This window comes from Pantherophis guttatus, chromosome 2 (genome assembly GCF_059756535.1).
Source record: "Pantherophis guttatus breed Tessera chromosome 2, ASM5975653v1, whole genome shotgun sequence".
Taxonomy (NCBI): domain Eukaryota; kingdom Metazoa; phylum Chordata; class Lepidosauria; order Squamata; family Colubridae; genus Pantherophis; species Pantherophis guttatus.
In genome coordinates, this window is record NC_142064.1 from 223,836,380 (window position 1) to 223,862,512 (window position 26,133).

General features: G+C 38.5%; 1 protein-coding gene across 5 annotated transcripts in view; it reads right to left on the reverse strand.

Annotated features, from left to right (window-relative positions):
* Window positions 1-5,680: 5,680 nt before the first annotated feature.
* Window positions 5,681-26,133, reverse strand: part of ABTB1 (ankyrin repeat and BTB domain containing 1) — a 30,766-nt gene continuing 10,313 nt past the window's right edge. For 4 of the 5 annotated variants that reach the window (XM_087887878.1, XM_034431520.3, XM_034431524.3 and 1 more), the window contains exons 6-12: window positions 25,837-25,882; window positions 24,761-24,877; window positions 23,705-23,820; window positions 15,561-15,659; window positions 14,781-14,948; window positions 11,423-11,623; window positions 5,681-8,835 (exon numbers count right to left, since the gene is read on the reverse strand). In XM_087887878.1, coding sequence (XP_087744004.1) covers window positions 8,629-8,835; window positions 11,423-11,623; window positions 14,781-14,948; window positions 15,561-15,659; window positions 23,705-23,820; window positions 24,761-24,877; window positions 25,837-25,882 — 954 coding nt within the window. In that variant the 3' untranslated portion in view covers window positions 5,681-8,628. Of the gene's footprint in view, window positions 8,836-9,192; window positions 9,252-11,422; window positions 11,624-14,780; window positions 14,949-15,560; window positions 15,660-23,704; window positions 23,821-24,760; window positions 24,878-25,836; window positions 25,883-26,133 lie in introns of all 5 variants that reach the window. The other variant, XM_087887877.1, reaches the window with a different exon arrangement.

A 26,133-nucleotide genomic window follows, 5' to 3' on the forward strand; every position in this document is an offset into this window, starting at 1 on the left:
CTGACATTTCCAAACAATCATCTGGATTTGGAAAAGGCAACTCTTTCTGTGTCTGATGAAATAGCCCATATTCCATGAAAGCCTATGCTGTTAAAATTTGTCTACTCTGTAAAATACACAAGAGTACTATACTTCTTTTGTAACTACAGGCAATTCTCGACTCATGACCACAATTGAGCCCAAAATTTATGTTGCTAAGTGAAACATTTATTAAGTGAGTTTTGCCCCATTTTACAACCTTTCTTGCCATAGTTGTTAAGTGAATCACTGCAGTTGATAAGTTAGTAACCCGATTCTTAAATGAATCTGGCTTCCCCATTGACTTTGCTTGTCAGAAGATCACAAACGGGGATCACATGAACCTGGGATACAGCAACGGTCATAAATATGAATCAGTTGCCAAGCACCAGAATTTTCATCAGCTGGTTATAGGGATGCTGCAAAGGTCATAACTGTGAAAAATGATCATAAGTCACATCTTTCAGTGCTGTTGTAACTTTGAACACTCACTAAACAAACTGTTGTATGTCAAGCTGTAAGACTAGCTGTATTACCAAAGGAAATTAGATAATTTAGACTGAAAATTATTATTCTGAGTCAAAATGCTAATGGCAAAAACAGGAATTCAAAATCCATTTTCCAGACCAATCTACTATATTTTAAAATCCTCAGGATATTTATTTATCAGTTGAAAAAAATAATTCAGTTGTTCTATCCCATTATAATCTTTCTATCGTTTAATTTTCCCTAACCCTTTTTTACTAAATAAAAACCCCTTTCTGCAAATGTTTCATTGCATTAATAAATAGCTAGAAGTTGCTAAGGCTCAAAAACACTTATAGGTGTCAGTCTTGCCACTTTTCTGCATTAACAATTCTATATTTAGTTCAGCAGTAGAAGAAAATCCTCTGCACGTTCTATCCATCCAGTTTCATTGTTAACAATTGGATTTGAAGTGTCTGGAACTCACATCACAACCAAGACATTCAAACTAAGATAAAAGGTATGAAAAAGTCTTTTAAGAATGGAAGAAGAATATCCCCTCCACACACAAACAACTGGAACAACTGGAACCTATTACATTTTTAGGAACAGCAGGCTAGTTGTGCTCTTGTTAATAACCCCCCAAAAGCACCACGACTCTGGAAGATTTACAAACGTTGCCATTGCTAATACAAAGTCAGTCTGCTCTCTCTAGCTGTCAATCACAGACTAGAACATTAGTAACCACTAATGAGCCAATAATATCAGTGGTGTTAAGGTTGCCTTTAAAAGATGTGTTTCAGACAGCATGTGCTTCTTCTTGCCAGCCTTCCAGAGAAAATGCATAAAATGAATTTTGGTAATGAAGGGCAAGGCGTCACTGATTTGGACTCACGTGCTGTTGCTATTATGATGATTGGAGCATTTTGCACGAATGTCATGCTGTACCAGAGACAATGAGAATGCAGACCCGGCGTTATATAATTAAGGTGCAAACTACTTTCATCACCCTCCATGCACTTGTCAGCAGCAAACCCTTGGCAACTGATTATTTCCATAACCATAAATGTGCTCTATAACAAAGGCTAACAATGCCTTTAAACCAAGGAAGATAGTGGCCTCAAGTAGAACGATCTGAACCTCAATAAGGGCTAGAAAAGCATCGTTTGTTACAACCCTTGTATTAAAGGTCATGGTGGGGAGGATGCAGTGGGGATAAGTCTCAGGCAAGAAGATGATCAGGGAGGGTAAACTTATAATTGGTGGTGAAGGGATTGCAAACAACGAGTTTAAAGGTGCAACGCCACACAATAAACTAAGAAGTATGGGTTGTTCTGCATTGGTTTTTAGTTTTGAAAGTCATTGTATTTTGTAAATGGTGGTTTTTGGTTTGACACACTGTGTGAATTCAGGCAGTTGTAGTACATTCAGCACCCTACTTAAACAAACATGGTTAAGTATGATCTATGACTCAGGACAGAGTCTAATTTCCCAGCTCATCTAGACCATTTCCATTTGCAGCTATGGAAACACAGCTTTTCAAACCAGCTTCTCAGGAGATGATAGATTGGAAAATTAGATTCTGTAATTACATTTGCAATGTATCTTGAAATAGTTAATAGCACTCCCAAATGCTAAGTGAGATTAGCCTTGTCCGCGCTAATCTCTTCAGTTGTGCAGAGTCAACACTTAATCGTTCTCAACCAGCATGGCCAAAAAATGCATACTGTGTAAGATATGAAGTGCTAAATATCTGGAGGGTGTAAGGAAAAAGCCTTAAATATCACTGATCTCTAAATAAGAAATTGCACACTCAGTAAATTTTGTAGCCCAGGAGATTAAGTGAATACGGTCATAGTGTGCAATGTTCTGGTTCACACACTGTGTACAAGACCATACAAAACATTGGAAGGGGTGATTTGCCAAGGGCAAGCACATTCTCCAGAAGCATTGGCACAGCTTTCCCAAATGGATGTGTCAACTGGGACTGCTGGCCATATGCATGCATGTTCATGAAGAGTCATCTAGTTAGTTGCCTCTATGCCTCTTTTCCTTCTTGGTAGTCATCATTCCTTGACTTTGCCTGTTGTCAAATTCTGTTAAAGACTGGGAACCTTTATTTATTGCTTTAGTTATGGCCATCTTCTTCTGCTACCTTAGATTCAGATTTATGGACCTAAATATATAGACATTTTGCCCTTATAGTCACTACTCCACAGACATGACAATTAAGGTATATGAGCCTTGTGGTAAGTGGCCATGCTTTATAATGAAGGCTCCTATCCCAAACACACCCTTTGGCTATCAGTTTGGATCCGCCATTCCTTCCCAACTCCACTTCTCTAGCAAGCTTGAACTTTCTCAAACACCCGCTAGATCAGGGGTGTCAAATTCGTGGCCTGCAGACCGGATGCATCGTGTTCTGGCCATGCCCACTCCCGGTTTAGCGAAAGGGGGAAAAGTTGTGATACGTCTCGTGATGATGTGACGACACCCCTGCACTAAATAGTGGAGGATGGGTAAGGACCATATGAGAATTAGAGACCCATTTCTTGCTCTATTGTCTTTAACTGCAAAGAGCTGTTTTTGAATCAGAGAACATTTTTGTGTGACATTTTTCCTTCACTCTTCAACATTAATAACACAGTTGTGTTATTAATACAGAGAATGTAATACTGACTTGAGGAAGGAATAGATTTAGATTTTTGCAAATCCTATAAATGTCGGTGCTAATATTTGTCGTCTCACACTGGAAGCACTTGGTCACTGCTTATTTCCACATATGTTACGTCTCCATTTAGATTCTGGCTTGCTTTCTCTTCTGCTCTAGAAGTTACAGATTGCATTCTTTGGGGAGACAGAAGTTTCTCTTCATAGGTAAAACTTCTGTTATATGTAAGTTATATTAAAATATATTATATTTATAAGTTATATTTTATTAGGAACAGGTTTTATACAAATGTACAATACATATCCATAGGGATAGGAAACTGTTACATAACATGTATTGGAAATGGGGTTTTTCTTTCCTCTTGTCACACCCTGTCAGCATCTACTTCACTGAAAGCTCTCTTCCTGTGAGCCTTGCAAGCTCAGGAAAAGTAATAACTCCTTTAAGGAGGTGCTGACAGGTGCATTTGTGAATCCTCCCTCCGAAGCACCTTTTGACTTGCATCCTGGTGCAGAGGACTCTATTCAAGCGAGATTTTGTTGCTCCAGAACCATCTGTTATCTAGCAACTGTTGGTGCCCTTTCCTTGTGCCTGGCTAAAGAATTCTTCCTTTTTCAACCAAATAGCAACACCACCTACTGACAAAAATGGCAGCATGCTTTTTAAAAAAATTATTACGGCTACCGATTGGCTTTTAAGTAGAATAAAGAAATGATGGCTTTGCAACAACTTATTTATAGCAGCTGCTGAGATTTGCGCCCCCCCCCCATGCAACATTAGAAATTCACACATTAGAGATGGCAAAAACACCTTAGTTTGCACTGCATGGGGTGTAAGAGGATTTGTGCGATTTTAAGTAGCTTGGGGTGGGCAGACTACTAATAATCCTAAAGGGCTCCCTGTTGATTCTCTAGATTTTAATGTCCACAAGCTTTAAAATATTTGAGAGATTTTGAGTAAAAATAGTGCCCTGTAGAAGTGCAAAACTCCCATTCAAAATTTGACTTTTTAAAAGTTTCTATGTGATTATGTATACTTTTATATAATAATGCACCAAATAGCATGTATCTGGCAAAACTGTAAAAATGCATTTTTAAAGATAAGTCCATCAAAGCTATAATTGATAAAAATACTAAATACCAAGGAGACATCACTTCTCACATTTTTCTTTTTGAGGTTTTCCTCATCCTATCATTTCCCCCAAACTTCCTCTTTTCAACTCATTCACTTTTCTGTGGTGACTTCCCATTTACTTCCCATTATTTTAATACCCCCATTGCATATGAAAGGAAAAACAAACAATTGGTTAAAAAGCACTGAGCTTTGATCAGCCTCAAGTCCCCCTTTATTCCTGTAGCAGTATCTAATTGGAGTTTCTATTAGAAAACGAAGCACATGGGCTATCATGATTGGTACATGTAGAGCTGTGGTGGCACGGTGGTTAGAATGCAGTATTGCAGGCTGACTCTACCAACTGCCAGCAGTTTGATTCTCACCAACTCAAGGTTGATTCAGCCTTCCATCCTTCTGAGGTCGATAAAATGAGGACCCAAATTGTTGGGAGCAATATGCTGACTCGGTAAACTGCTTACAGAGGGCTGTAGAGTACTGTGAAGTGGAATATAAGTCTAAGTGCTATTGCTATGTACTAATCAAGGCAAACCTTATCTAGCAATAATGTGTAACAGGTGAAATATATGCAGGATAGGGACTGGCAATAGGGCCAGCACATTTTATGAGTGTTGCTTTACTCAGAAGTGGAGGAAAAAATGGACACTTTCTTCTCCACTTTCGTGAGTAACCAACTCCCATACATGACATAAATTGTTCTCTCAGATTAATTCCAGGTCACAACCACTTGATAAGCATTACAATTTGAATTTAAGGTTGTGGGCACCATACACATTGACTCTGGAACCCCATATATCTTGCAAACTTTTGTTAACATCTTGTAAGATGATATTGAAGGGTTAAAGTCTAGGAGTATTGTGAACGGTAAGGCAGCCAGAATGTGGTACTGACAAACCTTGAACTACAAAAACTTGGTTTGCTTTGGTGGTTAGAATTATACCCATTAATTCTGGGAAGGAGACAAAATATTCAATTACCTAAGAAAAATGCTGGTATTACTTCAGTTTCCCTGTGTGTTACTTTTTCCTGCAAAGCCATGAAAAGCTTGTGCTTTTTCATATTTTTTTTAAACCACACAGAATTAAGTACTATAGAATACTCATGAGACCAGATTCAGAAATGATGCAAGTTCTATATCAATAGTCTGATAATTGTGTTCAGTGTCGAATTAAATGGTATCAGGTCTACATATATAAAGCATTTTCCCAAGCTGCTATAATCTCTAAATGGTAACTGAAAAGGGTATTTTATGCAACTTCTGGCAATTAAATATCCCACCAGTAAATGTTACTGTTGATTGGAAGATGGCATCAAGGTTGAGTCTTGGAAGCGTAAGTAACATGGAACTTTAACAGCACTCAATTTTAGTATTTAATGAGGCAGAAGAAAAGCAGATTAATGAAATAGACTCTTTATTGCTGCACACATGCTTGTATATTAAGCTTTTAAATATATAATTATATTGCCATTCTGAAAAGCTTTACATTCTCTTTATTTTAAATAACAGAGGGCCAGGTTAAAAGTAAGTTCATAATAATAATAAGTCTGACATTTAAACTTTTTACAATCAATTAATAGCCAGGAAGACTATACAATAAATAATTAGAGATACATTGTTTTCCTAACTTCTTTGGATTTAAGGAAGGTGACTTTTCACAATACGTTAAATAGGTATTAGTCTGTTTTTATCCACAACTCTGATTTATACAAGGGCAACCAACAAAATACAAGACAGAGCAAGGAGACAGCTCATCAAGGAGCTGTACTGAGAAGCAGCTTCAAAACACAGTAATACTGGTAATTCATTCTGAATTTACTTATCATTCTCAGTACTATATACAAAGCTTTGTTCAGCCACCTTCACTGCCTATCTAAAAGTTAACTGGATCTTCACTTGACAATATTATTAAAAATCTTTTTATTTAAACAAAAACACACCACCAATAGCAATTACCAGTAGTAATTTTCTGTGCTTATATCATGTTAACTAGATGCTTGCAAGGAAGAGAACATTAGGATGTTATGTATAAAAAAGCTTACTGTGCTTTGTTTTTGTTCCAATAATTTACTGTTTCAAATAAAAAATGGAAGTAGAAAAAGTTATGATTTATTCCAGTATGATGTCCACTTATTCACTGGAGGAGGCTTATAAATTGGTACAAGAAAGATTCTATAATATTTGCCAAAGATATTTGCTAAAAAGAAACGTCAAGAAATTCAGCATTTTAGTTCCCTTCATTTTTCTAGTAAAATGCAGGAAAAGAAAGATGCTGGCCAGGCTTTTATTTATGGTTTGTGAATAACAAGACTACGGTAGTTCCACATGCTTTTAAATAAAGCACAATTCCTTTAAGAGGTGTGCTTTCCTTGACATACTATTAAGAATACACAACTTCTTGACCTTACGTGTAAAGAGTTATCAGTGCATGGAAAACTGTGCTAGAGTCCAACATCATGTCTCACTAAAGTTAATCTACCATCGCAATTGCTGTAACACTAACAGTATTACCATAGTATAGGAACAATATTGCCTAATAAAGTCAGGATAAGCCAAATGGGATTTAGTTTTTTCCTTGTCAAATTTCTCTAATGATGAGCACATAATTCTAAAGTGGTTGGGTGACACAGAACCCTGGCTGTATGGTTTCTATATTAAAGTACTTGATTTACTGCATTTCCCATCCCATCCCTCCCACTCTCTGAATGGCCAGAATGCATTTTCCATTTATCATTTATATTAATGGGGGGAGGGGGGGCAGTAACAAAGAACATAATGATCTGGACAGTAGTGGACACTTTTTCCTTCAGACTAAAGATCTTAATAAACAGAATCTTAATTATTTTTTCTGTGCAACATGTAAATATGGCATGATGATGCAGATTATGAAAGGTCAGGTAGAAAACTTGACAAATAGTAGTTCAGGACACCTCTATGTCTCTTGTATGCTGTTCTGAATTTAGTAATTAAACTAATCTCATGAGTTATCTATATATATCTTAGATTTAATATATACAGAACAGGGAAACAGCAGTAGTCTCAATTAGGAAACCTGCCAATCAGTTACATGGAGCCAGCCAGAACACCTGTTATCAACAGGTGATTGTAGATATTAGAACTGTGTACATATGGACAACCCACACCTCACTGCATCCAACAACAGAATGTTAAATTTTCATACAGACCTTCACATAGGTGACTTTAATGTGAACTGACTTAATTCAAATGATGTATACCTTAAAATATTGCACTGTGTAGACCAGGGGTGTCAAACTAATGGCCTGCAGATCAGATGCGTCACGCGCTGGCCACACCCACCTCTGGTTTAGCAAAGGAGGAAAAAGTTGCAATACATCATGTGATGACAATGTGACGCCGAGAGCTTGACACCCCTTGTGTAGACTATGCCATGTGAATATATTCCCATCTGCCATTCAATATATCAAAGGGTAGAACTAGTTAGCAAGATGATACCTTCTATTGCCTCACAATATTGGGATCTGCACAAAACAAATTTATGCTTCCACTGCAAAGGGAAACAATGTTCCATCGGTCCATTGTGGTATCATGCAAGTACAACACAGTCACTTGTACATACATACTCCATGCTAAAATTTGTGAATCACTTGAGTGAATCCCCAAGCCTAATAAAATCAAAGGATCATTACTATCTACAGATATGCTAAACTTCCATGTCTCAATGTCTCCTACAATATAGCAGGAAAAGGGGGGGGGGCGTGCATTTATTTATTTATTTATTTATTGTCATTGCACCTACATTTGCACCTAGTGGTGACAAAAATTTCAAGGATCAGAACAGATTTTTTTTAAAAAAATAAAATAAATGAACTTGATCACCTGATGAATAAAGCAGCTAGATTAGAAAACTGAGGGTCTGCTCAGATCCAGCTGTACACATTTGGAAGATTAGAGTGTAAGACTAACAGCAGGCAATCTCAGCTTCTAGTCCAACTACTTCATATTCTTATAATTCAGTAAAAGCTTTCATTTCCTTCTTTACCCAGCAGGAATGTCAATATTCTGAAGGATAGACTTTTTGGGACTGCAGTAACTGGTTGTATGCCAAACAGTACATTCGTTACATAAGGCATGCAAATCTTTCCTCAACAATGTAACATACACCTAACCATGTTTTTCTGGGGGCCTGTTTCCTGGAAGAAGAAAAGAATATTAATCCAGATGCAATAGTCAGTAACATAAAAAATAAGGGAAACTTAAAAACATAAAGAAATTGGAAAATCAAATAGAGAGAAAAAGATGTGAACTTTGCAGAAATGAATTCTGAACTGATACTTCATATAATGACACAAGAAAATCTCCCAGGTTAACATTCAAGTCCTATGCTAGCCAAAAGATTATCCAGGGCATCTAATTTCTGGTTAGCCTCTTCAATGGCACTGTATGTTTGAACGTTGCTGGTTATATGAAAACGGATGTCGTCCACAAGAGGAATAGAGTCCGTCTCCTGCCGCTCCTCCACGGCATCAGCATTCTCCTTCACTGCTGCTGCAAATTCCTCAAACTCCACTAACTGAAGAAACAAAAGACAGAAAATGGATAAATCCAGGAGAATCTTTATCAAACTGCTTTCAATGGCAACCAAAGTAAATTCTCAAGCGCAGAATCCTGCAGCATATAGGAATGCAAGTCGGCTAACCTTAAAAACCACTGTTTTCACCAGCCTGATTCTGCTCTGAGAATAAGATGAAAAATATATCTTAAAAATGCAGCCTTCTAATGCTATAACAACAAAATATATATATAGCGATGGCACAATCTTTTAAAAACAATAGCTAAGGATCTTGGGATCAAACCTTGACCCTTGGCCTTTTAGCCAGATTGCTTTTAAACACACAACTCACAGGGGAATGTTTGCAGCCTCACTCACATCATAGCAAGTATTGTCTCCACTTCATGCTTCTGTTTTTGATAGTTTCTTCCAATAAACTATAACAATGAAAAGGACTTCTTTGAATTCTGAACTCTGGGGAGATTAGTTCAATATCTCATATTGGTTTGGAGATGAGAAGGACAATTACAAAAAAATAAATTGTTGGGTCTATGACAAGCAAAATTGAGCCATGCTTGTTCCTATTAAAAAAAACATAGGTGAGGAATTTTGTATTAGTGAAACTAATTTGGGGGGGGGGATGCATTTTCACAGACAGGAAAGAATTTCACACCTCTCTCAAAGCCTGTTAAGTAAAGAATGTTGTAACTTATGTGGGAGTGCTAATTAGAACCATTTATAACATCAGTGAATTGACTAGGGAACAGTGAATTTCACTTAGGAAAAATTTATGCTGGCCAAATAGATTTTCCATATTCCATAATCATGTGTGAAATTGCATGGGAAGAAACAGCACCATTTCCTTCTACTGGGGACAAACACTGGTGCGGATATCAATATCATCTATATTTATATCTATCTATCTATCTATCTATCTATCTATCTATCTATCTATCTATCTATCTATCATCTATCCATTCACACACACACTCACACTCACACACACACACACAGTGTGTATATACAATGTACTACAGGCTACTTAAAGCATAACTCAAAAATGATTTCCTCATCAATTTAATTAGAATGATAAATGTAGCTTTCTCTATATGTACAACATATACTCAAGATTAAAGCAACAGGACGTTGCTGCATGTGACCTAAGTATGTATATGATAATTCAGACTCTTTTACAAATTCTCTCTTGTAGCCTAAGCTGGTCCATGCATCCAAGATTTAGTATATGAAAAAAAGAGAGCAGATATGAAACCAATGTTATCATTTTATATGCAAATTTGAACCATTATTTTCCATATAGGAAAAAAATACACAACTGAATTTATAAATAATAATACACAGACACACACACCAAATTCTGTCAACCCATCTCATAAATACGTAGGATGAATATCTCATTCACATGTTACATCTCTATCTAAAAATACCAACCACGTGCTAAGCATATCAGGCAAACAACTGGTTCAGACAAATCACTTCAATTTGCCTACCACATCACCAATAATATAAAATACTTTATATTTATATTTCATATTTTCAAATATTTTAATACAGCAGCCATATAAATCAGGATGATAGTCATTCCAATACTAACAATTTTGGAATAGAGGTTTTAAACTATAAAAAAAAGTTAATAACTTTCCAATGCATAAGAGACTTTATAGCCAAATAAGAACATTCTTATAAACATACTTAATTACATCAATTCTCACTTATATGGATGTTAACACCATTGCCACTGAAGTTCCAAGCAGCTTAGGAATTAAATTAACTGTTCTTATGAATTCATCTTGTTCATGACAAATTTAAATCACTTCAGAGAAATTCTAAGAAATTCCTTCATTTTATAAAGGTTTGGTCTGACAAAATTAAAACACATCACACATTGGTTAATAACAGAATATTATCTTGAATAACTGACATAATGTGTTCTTTTAGACCAATTCTCTCTCATTATTGTTAAGTATTAATTATTTTTTCCTACACCATGACTTTTTGGGTAGTACAGAAACAAATAAAAGTGTATCATCACAATATCTTGAAGTGGGGAAAAAAATCAGGAATTGACATCATCTTTTCTTTTTCAACAAATATTTTTTTTATTAAGAGGCATAAGCTTTCATGAGCTGTAACTCGGTTCATCAGATCATTAGTTGAGGAGGGAATATCTATCACTGGTTTCACTGAAGCTGGCAATGTTAAGATTTTTGTCTTCATATTCTTCTATTTATTCCACCTTTGATGGGATTGCTTTAAATTTAGAATTGTCTTGCTTTTGGCTAAATATAAATTGCAATTGTACATAGTATTTTTATTGATAAAAGTTTTTAGACGAAAAAACAGCTCCTTTTTAATGGCAGAGTTATCACTTTTCTCACTAAAACATGAAAAATAGCATTTATTTCGCTATAGACATCCATTTCTATAGAAACCAACTGTGGTGATGGTAATAAAAAAATAGCAAATTTTACAAATAAAATAATTGCTTATTGGAACTTAAGTTTTAAAGACCTTTTGTATCAAATATTCATTTGCAGCCTGCCGGACAAATAATATCTACAGTAGCTGTCCTTCACCTCCTCTTTATTACCTTCTCAATTATCTTTGCCATATACTCTGTGCATTGATCTTCCAATCGGGTCAGCTGGAATAGCTTTGCAATCTTCCAGATGCTGACAACACTGTCTTCGTCAAGAACCTGTGCCAAAATTCTCCCACACAGGCGCTTGAGCCCAGGTAACAGATACATATCAGCCACACAAAGCACTTCATAGGCGTTTTCAGGAGACAACTGCTGGGACAAAAAGGTATCAATGCAACTAGACTCAGTATGACTCCAAACCCAACTACAAAACAGATTGAAAACCCAACCTGGATTACGACTAAGGAGGCACAGATTGTAGTCCAATCTCAGCCATGGAAAATGCACTTGGGACCATCATACGTTCTCTCCTCAACCTACATCACAGGGCTGTTGGGGGGGGGGAAATTAAAGGTGTAGTGCTATGTGTGGTGCCTAAAGTTCCTTGACGAAAGAAGAAGTATAAATCCAACAAATAATAAGTGTCTTCTGGGATCATATTCCGCAACTCCCTGATTTGGACAGGTGTAATTTAAGGTTAATAAACCTACAATATTGTTAATGATTACACACAGCATTCATATTTTCAGTCTTTTCATTTATCTCACAATATAGGTAACCCTCACCTAACAACCATTCAAAGTTACAATGGTGCTAAACAAATGGTATTTATCATGGGTCTGCAATGGGTCTTATTGCATCCCTGCAGTCATATGATCAAAATTCAGGTGCTTCGAGCATACCATTCACCTTTTCATCCAAAGGGTGCTTCAATACTCCCAATCAACCTATCTCCTCCCCACCATCTTTGCTCTTTTGATCACCTTGCTTGCACCTCCATCTGTCCTTTGTTACCTTCTTCTTCCTGCTAAGAGGTGAGGCCAGCAGCTGTCTCGTGAAGGTCAGCTGCGGATGGGAGGGGTGGCAAAGTGCAGGGGGTCAGAGGCAGCGGAGTGCAGTGTGGCCAAAAGGGCAGAGATGGGAGGAAGATGGGTGGGAGGGGAAGAATCGAAATATACCCTGCATTCATAAATGCAGGCAGGCTGCCAAGCGCTCAGACTCTAATCAAGTGACCATATGGTGGCTGCAACGCCCAAAACTTCAAGGACTAGTCTAAATAGCATTTTTTTCAGCACCGTTATCATTTCAAATAGCCAGTAAACAAATGATCCTTAAATGAGGACTACCTGTATTGTATTTGCAAAGGACACCAAGCTAGCGGGAGTAGTAACATCCTAGGGAATGAAATCCTGATTCAAAATGACCTTGACAGTGCAACTGAGAAAGTGCCCTTTAGCTGGCTAAAGGAAAACAAGGACAGATGGCTTGGTTTGGCAGCTTTACTGTTGCCCTGCAGGGCAGCAAAGGGAAAGTGCACAATCTCAAACAATGTTCCACAGAGCAACAGGAGCTCCTGTAACCATCTACCCTCTACAGAACAATTGTCTCAAGACTGTGGAGCAGCCAACATATCCTCTTGGTGTGATAAATTTAGGGAGAGGACAGACACAATAACTGAGTTTTTATGCTAGAAAGAAGTCGCTATCACTATTACTTCTATCTTTCACTTACGACTGTTGAAGAGCAAATATGGTTACTCTGTAGGGCAAAAAAAGAGGCACAAAGCAGTTCTTGTGGACAGCAATCTAATACCTAAAATCCGTTTTCAGAAGAAAGGCTGCAACTATTCTCTGCCTTTGTTCTTGCCTTTCAGTACATGAAGTACTGTGCACATGTACAAACGTATACAGTACACATGCAAAGTTCCTCTGCAGTGAAATTAGGCTAGCTCATTGTGAGATATATATTCAATGTACAGGGATGAGGTCTCCACCTCGCATTTTACCTATCATACTACTACCTGATGGAACTTAATGGCTCAGACTATTAATGTTAATTTCTCTTTATACTTAGAAAAATAAGGCATATATTTATGACTTTATTTTAAAGTTCATTTTGTCCAAAGACCATTGCTTATTTGACTGCATTATAATGAATGATTGAATGTGACATTTATCACTCTTCCATTTTACACTGAAAATTCACCATCTTGGGAAAAAAAGATATTTAGTGGGCAAGTGTCTATAATCATTTTTGACCTCACAAACACACTATTGTTTCATATCCTCTATCTTTTTGAAGAATTCTCATTAAACAAATTCATCATTACTTGTGGGAAATACCTGGTTAGCAAGTTCCTCAGAACTCAATTGACAGAATATGGTAGAGAAAATAGAGCATCCATGCTATAGAGTTTAGTTCCATTAAGAATTTTCTAAATTCTAAAGCTGCAACCAAGACTTTGCACTATATGCGACAAGAAAATGCAGCATAAAAACAGCTTAAACTATTTTTAGCTCTGGCCAGTTTGCTAACTGTATGCTGCCCTCTACTGGCAAACTGACCACTCTGTGCGCCATCAGGCTTCTGTAAAGTCACTTTTCCATTGAGCTCAATTCCTGCTTGCTGTATGGATACATCCCTATAGTATTCTTGGTAATCACTAGTTTTTGCTTCTGGGACTTTTTTTCCCCCATCTTTCCTATTAAGCCAACAATATACCTTACAAAAATATTCCTTGTTACTATCAGGAATACAAAAGTGAAAGAATGAACATGTATCGATATATGCACGTGTGTGTGTGTATGCATGTTGTGTATGCATATGTATATACACACACACACAAACACACAGAGTGATTCTCATCCATATATATGGAAATAAAAGATATATGTGAAAGTAAAGGCCAGTGGTGTTAAGAGCATTTGGGACTGTGACTCCTAAACTGGGAAGAGTATGGCTCCCAACAGATCCCAGGATCAACCTCAGTGCTCCCTTGTCCAGAAGACTGCAGTGCTAGGAACAGCTAAGACACTGCGCAGAACCCTCAAACGCCCAGGCTCTGCTAGAGGACCTGCAGCTGAGGAAGACACATGCCATCCATAAGGGTGGGGAGGGATTTTTAAAATTATTTTATATATAGGGCAGGAATCTAGGAAACAGAACAAATTTAATAAACCACTTCCTTTTAACCAGAAAAAAATTATATATTCAAATATGCCTTTACTGCTTATTAATAAAGTCTCAAGTAAAATTCAAGCAAAAAGAAAAAAGAAAAAAACCCCAGTTAATCAGCCAAGAATCACAAAAATTGTAGAAAGATAGAGAAATATTTTAAGAAAATCAAAAAAAGGATGGAAGAGATTATGTTACCTTAATTTAATGGATAATTTTATTTATCTTCATAAAAGTAAAGCATCATACAATGCCAGTTCTGCCATGTTTATTTTGCTCTATAAACTGTCATCCTTGCTAGAAGGAATAATCTAATAGGCCTCATGCTGAGAGAGAAGAATCCCAACCTCACCTCTGTGTCATCACTATAGATGTAATATAGAACTCTGATGAAGATCTCCTCTGAAATGTTGTGAAGAGTCACCACAGGGATACTGGGCTGGGTTTGTAGCTCCTCACTCTCCGAGAAGTGGTCCTCTAGAAGGGCTTTGAAATAGTCACTTCGGCCACAGAAAAATGCCTTCAAAAAGAGAAAGAATATGTACGTGTATGCATATGTATCAGAGAATGAGGTGGCTGGATGGAGTCATTGAAGCAGTAGGCGTGAGCTTAAATGGACTCCAGAGGATGGTAGAGGACAGGAGGGCCTGGAGGAAGGTTGTCCATGGGGTCGCGGTGGGTCAGACATGACTTTGCAACTAACAACAACAACCATGCATATATATGTTTGTGGGTGTATATGTGTATACACACACACACACACAAATAATGGAATCTTCTTGGTTAAAATAGGCAAGCAGCAGGATCCAGAAAGGGGTGTGTGACAAGGTACCCATTCCAAACTTTTTAAAGATCAAAATTCATCATGCTTGCCATCTTTTATCTTTATTTTTTGTTTTATTGACTTTATTGTAACTTGGTTGTTGTGAGCTACCAAGACTTGTTGAGAGTTGGGAGGCATAAAAATTTCATAAATAATAATTTATTGTTATCTGATAGCAGATTCCTATTCTGGAAATTTTCTACAAGATGTCCCATAAATAAATGTGAGTATTATTGGTTCTATATAAGATCTTTTAATATTGAGGAATACAACAAGAATTGACCCAAGTCAAATCAATGCACCCTATACCTTGTGACACAGGAAACTGTAATTTGACACTCGGAAACACAGATCAGGATAACTACTGAAGCTGTCGGTGCTATCAAAAGGCAACTCTCCAAAACCTACCTATACACAAAACAGAAATAAAACAACTTTAATATTTGACCGTATATTTAATTACATTACACTACATAAATGCAGTTATGTATATTGTATATGTATAAATGCTGCTAATGTAGTCAGCAATCAACCTTTATACTCAGATGATAATTTAAAGCTACTTGCTTTATTACCTGCTTTACTTAACTTAATAAAGATATCTATTCTATCCCTACTAATCAAATGACAGGAGAAATAAATGAAAAAGTGTTTCTATTAGTGTTTTCCCCAAAATAAAACCTATCCAGAAAATAAGCCCTAGCATGATTTTTCCACACCTAATATAAGCCCTAACAAAGCCCTACTTAAGAGTCTGGGTAGCCAGCGACCCATCCATTCCGTCTGGTTGCTCGCGGTGCTGCTGACATCAGGTGAGGTGAGGCACGTGGGGGGGAGGGTAGACCTACCGCAAGCACCCCACACGAGTTTACCTCAGAACCCCCGCAGCCAGGCCATCCATGCCCCGACAACTGTCTTATGGTTGCAGCATTAGCAGCCATGTCCAGCAGGAGTCCAAGTGGCCTCCAGCCCACTTCTTCTGCTTACTTGCGGCTGCAACGGAGCAGGAGGCCAAGCAATATGGTCGTGCCACGGCCACAAGGCAAGGCAGGTGTCGAGGCGTGGATGGCGTGGCTGCAGAGGCCCTGAGTTAAGCTGCTGTGAGGCGTGTGGGGTAGCTTCACCCACCCCTCGCCTCATGGCCACAGCACTGGCGCGTCGTTCAGCCTCCTGCTCCATTGTGACCGCAAACAAGCAGAAGTGGGCCGGCGACCATGTGGGGTACTACTGGATGTAGCTGGTTGGAACCCCCGCCGTGAGGCTAGGCAGGTGTTGGAAGTGTGGTGGCCTGGCTGTGAGGGACCTGAGGTAAGCCAGTGCGTGGGGCAGCTCTACTAACCTGCCTCACGGCTTGAACAGTTGTGCACCACGTGGCTTCATTCCCTGTTGTGATTGTGAGCAAGCAGAAGAAGTGGGCCTCCCATACATGGGAAAAAATAAGACATTCCCTGAAAATAAGCACTAGTGCTTATTTTGCAGCCCCCAAAAATATAAAACCGGGTCTTATTTTTGGGGAAATATGGTAGCAGAAACGTTACCATACATAACAGAGCAGAGAGCACCTGGCCTATGCTAAATGCAATACAATACAATAAATGTTGTCTAACAGGAAACTTGGTATAAAAATGATTTATAGTAATTTTTCTGTTTATAGCAAATCAGAAAATTTTACCCCAATGTTTAGATTTGCAGATCAAAGTTCTTTATGAGTTCCGTATTTTATTAGTTTACTTTTGTTAACAGAGCCAAAAATGCAGGGGGGTGCAGAAAAATATGAAAAGGATTTAACATAGGATTAAAAACACATAATGGCCGTGTTCTGAATGCTCATCAATATAATCCACATGCAGTCAAAGGATGTGTGCAACTTCAGAGTGTTCTTTTATTTGGCATGTGCTCAGGCTTCAATTTTCTGCACATTCTCCTACACATTCTCCTATAGGCAGTGGGAACTTTGGCAACTTCTCTTTAGAATAAGAGTGAAAGTCATATATATTTTGGACAGTATGAAGCACAAGAGCTCTCACGCAACTATATATTGCAACTATTACAAAATGAAAAGCACAGTTTTTCTATATCTAACATGCCAGTATATTGGAAACAGAGAATACTGAAGCCTGGCATCCAGAATTGGCAAACTCCAAATATCAAAGTTTATTTTCCTAAGGCTAGAATAAGTGGGGTCTCGAGAGCTGGATGAACTGAAACATGCTCTTGTGTTAAGGCTAGAGTGAACCCACAAGTATTTTTTTCAGTGACATGGAAAACGACAACATCTCTACCAAACACGATGGCTAGTTTAATAAAACTATCTGAGCTGGCAATATTGACAATAGCAAGCCTTTTGCAAGATATTATGAAAAAGCAAGACGAAATGAGGCTGTCAATTCAGGTCAAAAATACAGTTATGAGTAGAAGGTAAACTACCCATCAAGATTATGTAACTTTGATTACCCTAAGAAATATGGCTTCCCCCCCTCCTCCCCGCCCCCCCGTATATAAAATGAACTCATTTATGTTCCTGTTCCTTTAATGTTTTTGGAACCCAAAGTGCCATAAAGTTTTATATATGAAACATCTTAGCTTTCACCAGTATTTTATCATGATGGAAGTAATTCAGTCTACATTCTTAAAGAAACTGCATGCCTACAATATTACTCCATCTGGAGTACAGATTTATCTACAGTTATGTGAAAAAGTAAGTACACCCCATTTGATGTCTGTAGAGATTCTCAGTCATCCAGGTCATGGTTGTCCCAAATGTGCTTTTTCAGGAGGCAACTTGTTTTTTCTTTTGAAGACAGGAACCAGGAACATTACTCAGGTGACCCTGAGGATACAGATAAACCTCCAAGTGCTTCAAGGACTCTCTAAAAGGATGCAAATTACCAGCTGTCCGCAAGGAATATAAATCCTTCCATTACCCACTATCCTTGTCAGAGCTAAAGAAGCTTCTTGGATGAGAAGCAAAACATCTTCAAAAGAAAAAACAAGAAAGTCCAGTTACCTCCTGAAAAAGCAACTTTGGGACACCCCACTTTATGTTTCAACTTTTTAAATATATTTCAAAATATAGATATTTGGTCTTCATTTCAACAATACCACTAAAGCAAATGTAACAAATATCATGCACCATTTACATTTTGTAGTCCATCCTGTAATTCAAGGTGGCGGTGGCGGTTGATACCCCCAGACTTATGGTCATGGGGGATTTCAACCTGCCATCCGTGGGTGAGGCGTCTGAGGTGGCTCGGGAGTTCATGGCTTCCATGACGGCCATGGACCTGACCCAACTAATTCATGGCCCTACGCACACTGGGGGAAACACACTGGACTTGGTTTTTGTCTCTGGACAGTGGTTGAGTGATCTCGAGATAGGGGATATAGTCATCGAGCCCTTGTCATGGTCAGATCACTCGCTCCTTCGCCTTGACCTTCGAACTGCAGCACCCCACCGCAGGGAGGCGGAACCGGTAAGATGGTACCGCCCCAGGCGCCTGATGGAACCTGATAGGTTCCAGATGGAGCTTGGGCCAATCCCGAAGGTTCTGGCTCACGCCTCATCTGGGGACCTAGTGGCCGCCTGGGATAGGGCGGCTGCTGGAGCCCTGGATCGAGTCGTGCCTTTGCGGCCTCTGACCCGGCGCCGATCTCGCCTGGCTCCTTGGTTCACCGAGGAGCTGAGGGAGATGAAGCGCCGGAAAAGACGCCTAGAGAGCTGTTGGAGGGCTAGTCTTTCTGAATCTGACCGAACACTGGTAAGATCTTATATTAGGAGTTACCTAGTGGCGATAAAAGCAGCAAAATGTACTCATTTTACTGCTCTTATTGCGTCATCAGATAATCGCCCGGCCACCCTGTTTAGGGTGACCCGCTCCCTGCTCCACCAGGAAGCGCGGGAGGACCCCTTGGAGGGGAGAGCCGAGGATTTTGTTCAATATCTGTATGACAAAATCACTCAGATTCGGGATTCGCCATCGCTGGCTATTGGGGGCGAATCATTGGCCCCCACGGAAAGGACTCGTAACTTGGGCGTCCTCCTGGACTCACGGCTGTCTTTAGAAGAGCACTTGACGGCCGTGACCGGGAGGATTTTTCATCAGGTTCGCCTGATTCGCCAGTTGCGTCCCTTTCTAGATCGGGACTCATTACGCACAGTCACTCATGCCCTCGTCACCTCTCGTCTGGACTATTGTAATGCTCTCTACATGGGGCTCCCCTTGAGGTGCACCCGGAGGCTCCAACTGGCGCAGAGTGCGGCCGCGCGGGTGGTTATGGGAGCAACATGGAGCTCCCATGTAACACCTCTCCTGCGCGAGCTGCACTGGCTCCCGGTGGTCTTCCGGGTGCGCTTCAAGGTTCTGGTTACCACCTTTAAAGCGCTCCATGGCTTGGGACCTGGTTACTCACGGGACCGCCTACTACCATCAACAGCCTCCCACCGACCAGTACGCTCCCACAGAGAGGGGCTCCTCCAGGTGCCGTCGGCCAAACAATGTCGGCTGTCGGCCCCTAGGGGGAGAGCCTTCTCTGTGGGGGCACCGACGATCTGGAATGAGCTCCCCCCAGAGATACGGAGGATTCCGGATCTGCGCACCTTCCGCCGCGAGTTGAAGACGCTTTTGTTTCATCAAGCTGGCCTCGCCTAAATCTTCTCCCTTTTAAGTGTAAATTCTAAATTTTTAATGGATTTTAAAATATGGGTATTTTAAATTGGGTATTAATTCAGCCAAATTTATTTAATTCATTTTATTCGATTTTAAATTTTGTATATTTATGTGTTTTATTTCATGGCTGTGCACCGCCCTGAGTCCTTTGGGAGTAGGGCGGTATAGAAATTCAATAAATAATAATAATAATAAATAAATAAACCTAAATGCAAATGTCTATGGAAAAATTAAGGACACTCCTACATTAATCACTATCTCAAATATCTAGAACTAGACTCAGGTGCAAATGATCAGAACTTTGTTAGAGAAAATCTGGGAGGAACCTGTCTTGTTGAAATATCAGACACTTAGTTTGTTTGCTCTTTGCTGTTGAAATGTGTAGTATCGCCATGCTTAGATCAAAAGAACACTGAGGCCTTCAGAAAGATTATTGATGTCTATAGGTCTGGGATTGGATTTAAAAGGAATTCCAAGCAATTGGACATTAATCATTCCACTGTCCAGAAGATCATCTACAAGTGGAGATTTCAAACAATTGCCAAATTGTCCCAGTCAGGCCATCCTAGTAAGTTTGGCATGAGAGTAGAACGCAAGATGCTGAAAAGTCTCTAAGGAGCATAGAATGCTATATTCACAATCTACTGATAGCTCTTGCCCTACTGATGTCAAAATGCATCAGTTTACTTTTAAAAATAGAGCTGCACAACTTAGATCTACATGGAAGTTGTGCCATGAGAACTTTGCTATCCAAAAAGAACACCAGGGAAAGACTAAAGTTTATTCCTGGTATTTGCCAAGACCAGGACTTCTGGAACAATGTGCTCTGGACAGAGAAGAAAAAGATAGAGATATTTGGCCAAAGTATACATCATGTTTGATGTTTGATCAAAACCAAAGACAGAATTTCACCAGAAGAACCCCAACTGTAAAATGTAGTGGCAGAAATGTTATGATTTGAGGCTGTTTTGCTGCATCAGGCCCTAGGCAGCTCACCATCACAGAATCCACTATGAATTCTTCATTGTATCAGAGGATGCTCGAGAATAATCTGAGACTATCCGTCAGAAGACTAGAACTCAGACAAATGAGAACTTTGCTACATGACAATGACCCTAAACATTCCAGTAAACCTTCCAAGGAATGGCTGAAAAAAATAAAGAAATGGAGAGTTCTCTAATGGCCAAGTCAAAGTCTGGATCTAAATCCCATCAAGATGTTGTAGAATGATTTGAAATTGGCTATGCATGCGGGAAACCACTCATCTTGCACAGCTGAAAACATTCTGCATGGAGAAATGAGAAAATTCCTCCCCATTAGTATTAGAGACTGATAGACAGTTAAAGGAAACACCTATTTGAGGTTGTTTTTGCCAAAAGGGTCCATTAGTCAAGGGTATTCTTCTTGTACAGGAGGAAATGAAATGTCTGTAAAAAAAATTTGTTGAATAAATTATTCCAAAGTCAATTCTTCATAGTACTTTTTATTCAATTACATTACCTTTATCTTTACATACTGCATGAATGAAGATAAATATTGTTATGTGTACATTTATTAAAAATGAAAAAAACCCTGTACATGGGGTGTACTTAATTTCTCACAGGACTATAATCTCTAATATACGTAGTTGGTGCATGCCTGTAAATAAAAAGTTACATTGATATGGATTTCCCCTACAGTCTTTATACCTTTGGGTTATGGGACAGAGAGACAGGGGGAAAAAATGAAATCCTTAACACAATTATGTGAGATAATTTTTTTGGCCAAGAATCTTGATTGGTAAAATTTACATGATAGTGTATTTTCATATTTTATTTCCTAAAATTTAGTTAACAAATATAAGAAAATATGAAATATATAGTTTAGAAGCAATGAAATACTGGCTCAAACGCCACTGTACTACTATAGAAAAACAAGTGATAAATTTTTAGTCCTGCCTATGAATAATTTATTAGGATACTCTGGCAAAGATTTTCTTTTTTTCTGATTGGGACTATACTATATCATGAAGGGCAGTAAGATTTTTGTATGACTGCCAGCAGAAAGTGAAAACAGATAATGTCTAATTTAGCAATTCTGGCTGCTTTTTTATCTAATACATTACAAAGCCTTTATTTATTAATTTGATTTAGGTGCCACCAGATTCCAAGACAACTCTGCATGGTTCACAATACAAAACAAGTAACAATAAAATAGAACAATACAAGTGAACAACATCAGAATCCAGTGAAAAAAAAACATAACATAGGCAGAAACCCATCTAGCAAGAGGACCACATCTGTTCTCTCCCAAGGCCCAGTAGAACAGTCAGATTTGTAAGGCCTTCTGGAAACAATCAGAGTGGAAGCCACACACATTTCTGAAGGAAACTTCATTTTGAGAGGGTAGACACTGTGACAAAGAAGACATAGTTCCGAATCCTGACAGATGGCATTGTTTAATAATAATCATAAAAATCTGGACTGTGTCAACTCTGCCAGCTTTTAGTAGTTGGACAGAAACCATGGAAGAGAGGTGGTTCCTCAAATAACCTGGTCTTATGCCATGCGGGCTTGTAATCAGCACACTGATTTGCACCTAGAAGCACAATGGCAATCAATGTCGCTTGTGAAACAATGGTGTCATGTTTGCATATTGCGGCACGTTAAAAACTGCCAGCACCAATGTTTTTGGAACAGCTGAAGCTTAAAAGTGCTTTTCAAGGGGAGCTCCATGTACAGCATGCTCCAATATTTGAGCCCTGGGGTGACTAGGGCGTGAGTGACTGTCTGACAGTCTCCCAACAGAGAAGGGGCAAAACTGTGCACAAGAAGCTATGTAAAGACCTACTTGGCCGCAGTGGCCACCTGACCTTTGACAGGAGCTGGTAGCCAAGAGAACCCACATCATATGATATATAACCCCATACAAGAGTAGAGATGAAAAAACCCTGGACCTGGGAGACCTCAATATCCACAGTCATTCAATTTAATAGGATTAAGTTGGACCTATTTTCTCCTCATCCAGTTCCATATCGAATATCCGTTCATTGGAATAAAACTCTGACATCATCACTTGGCCAGCTCAGGATCCAAATGTATATTGAGTATCATCAGCATATTGATAATAAGCTGGCAGATGATCTCAGTTTCATGTAATGTTGAATACAAGGGGAGAAAGTATTGAACTATGGCACTCCAAAGGACTGATTGGAACAAGCCATGAAGGAAGAGAGTAAACACTGTTCCCAATTTCCAACCCCCACAGTCAATCCAAATCAATACTATTACACTGATGGTGTCAAAAGCCACAAAAATTCAAGGAGCACAAGTGAGTTGCTTAAGTCTTAACCCAGCTCTGATAATCAACAATCACAACCAAGGTTGTCTCTTGGCTAAATGCCAGTCTGAGACGTTACTGAAACCGAGATAATATGCTTTCTCTAGGGTTCTCTGCAACTGCAGCCAATCACTTACTCAATAACCTTCCTTAAAAAAAGACAATTGGAGACAAGATGCTAAATTGTTCAGAATAGTTGGATCCAAGGGCAGTCTCTTGAGGAGAAGGCACACCACCATTTCTTACAAGGTTGAAGGCACCACTCTCTCCCAGGCCAGTAACTCAGCACAGACCTAAATGTAAATCATCTCCCAGATCACCTTACTGACTCAGGGAGGGTCCTGGATCTAATAAACAGGTGGTCAAATAATTATCTGGCAGAATATTAATATAAATGTAATTATATTAGATTACTCAAATGGAGGAACACATCAAAGAGATGGAAACGAGAAATGAAATACTTCCTACCCTGAATTCAGCTGGCAAGGCACACTCTGCTAGCAGAGCGAGGTCTTCTTGCAACCTTGAATCACCTGATGGTTCAATTGTAAGCACCTTTACACAGGTGCCTGGCTTGGAAGAAACTAAAAGAAACAAAAGCAAAAATATCAAAACTTTAAAATACTGAATATTTTATTGACATGATCTTCTAACATGAGTTAGAAATATACATATAGATAAATTTCAGAGTAATTAAGTCCAGAAAAGAGAGGAAATATAGTAAGAAAGCATTTGTTGGATAAAGTTGCTTACATTCATTTGGAGCCGACTTACAACTATACTGCTACTTACAGCTATACTGCTACCATGAGAGCTGTGGTGACGCAATGGTTAGAATGAAGTATGGTGCAAGCTACTTCTGCTGGCTGCCGGCTACCAGCAGTTTGGCAGTTTGAATCTCACTGGCTCAAGGTTGATCCATCCTTCCAAGGTCGGTAAAATGAGGACCCAGATTGTTGGGGGCAATATACTAACTCTGTAAAGTCCTTAGAGAGGGCTGTAAAACACTGTGAAGTGGTATATAAGTCTAAGTGCCATTGCTATGAACATGGATTGAGTTTGAAGCGGTTGGCTGAGCTTGATCTGTTGACTCCCAGTGAAGTAGGTGGTTTCTATCCCACCTTTCTTCTAAGAACTTGAACCAGCATACCTAGGGATCTCTTCAATTTATCTCCATACTGGCATCTATGGACAGCATGGTACCCAATGTCTTAAACCAAACTACTTTAAAGTCCACCCACTTCCATTAGAAGTCTTGACTTTAGCTTGACAGTTTCTGCACGATATAATTTCAAGATTCAACAGATACATACAGAAGATTTAGTGTCATATTCTCACCATACGGTGAGATATTTTATTTTGGTCTTTGATTTATTGTTCAGTTTTAGATACTAAGATTACCGATTCTAGTTTGGTGAACTAGATATTATAAAATAGATAAATTTGCTTTTGGTAATTAATATAGGAGAAATGGCTACTTTTCCATTTTCCTATAAAGAATGACAGTAAGAATGGGAAGCTTACCAAATTCATACACCTTTTTACATTTGGTTTCCAAGTCTTCAATGAGATCTTGGAGCTGACATTGTTTGGCCAATCTCTTGCAGTCATTTACATATTCTACATCTATGTCCAAACATCCTGGTAAAGAAAAGAAAAGTGCTAATTATCCTTTCACTTCATTCTTTCAATTCATCCCTTATTGTTTACCCATGTCCTCTGAACTCACTCTCTCCCTCCATACAACCATAGCTATAAACTTAAACTCCAGCACCACCCTGTGGTTAAAAATAACACCAATTAATACTTTTGTGAATAAAACAGGTTATATAGTTATCTTAAAACTATTTTCTAAACGATTTTATTAGCATGAAGCCTAAGAGAATTCTACTCTTTTACTGTTTTTAACCCTTTATATTTCTTGTTGTTTTTTCACATTGAAAATCATAGACTTTGGTAGTTGTATAACTACCAAAAATTATGCTACTAAATTTCAATGTCTGAGGCAGGGTGTCACTAGTAAATACTTGAACATTTGTCCAAATCTTCACAGGTATATGAGGAACATAATTAAAAACAAAAACTTCTCTTTAAAACCCTTTAAAAAACTTTCTGGAAATCCTAACCACATTCACTTTGGTGATTATTACTAATTATTTATGTATATATGATGGCAAACTGGAAAACCACTTTAGTGATATCAGAGCATTACTGTCATAGGGCATGTCAAATTTTTCAACTTTCAATTTCCAAACATTAGGGATGCTCAAAAGTTGTGACATGCCTTGGGGATTGTAAAGATATTTTGATTACTTTAATATAATTTAGATGTGCTTGGTGAATAACTACATAAATATAACTTTTTAACCTTTTGTTTGTTTCATGATGTCCACTCAATTTTGCTCTGAACATCCACACACTATTTAATTCTAATCCAAAGCAAAAAAGCTGCCCACCCATGATCTATTGATTCCCAGAATCTTTCAAGAAATTCCAACAAATCTAAAACTCTGACAGGAAATATCAACAGGAAATTTATGTAGAACCTATTACAAATAAGAAATGAAATCCATAGTTTTAATATATCACATTAGATTTACCTGTATAGAGGTATTGCAGAAGGGAGCTAAAGGCTGCTGGATTGATCTGTATATGGAACAAATGAGTTATATACAAACTTTTGAAAGAAATAATAATATAAATGAGACCTAAACTAGAAAGTAAACAGGGCCTAGAATTCTGTTGGCTGAATTGGGCAGCTACAGCTGGTGCGAAAGGCAGACTCATTTGCAATATTGGCAAGTCTCATTACCATGTCCTATAATGGTTATAACACCCCTGCTACAAGGGATACCATGTTTACTACTTGGCTTCTGGCTGTAATTCAATATGTTGTT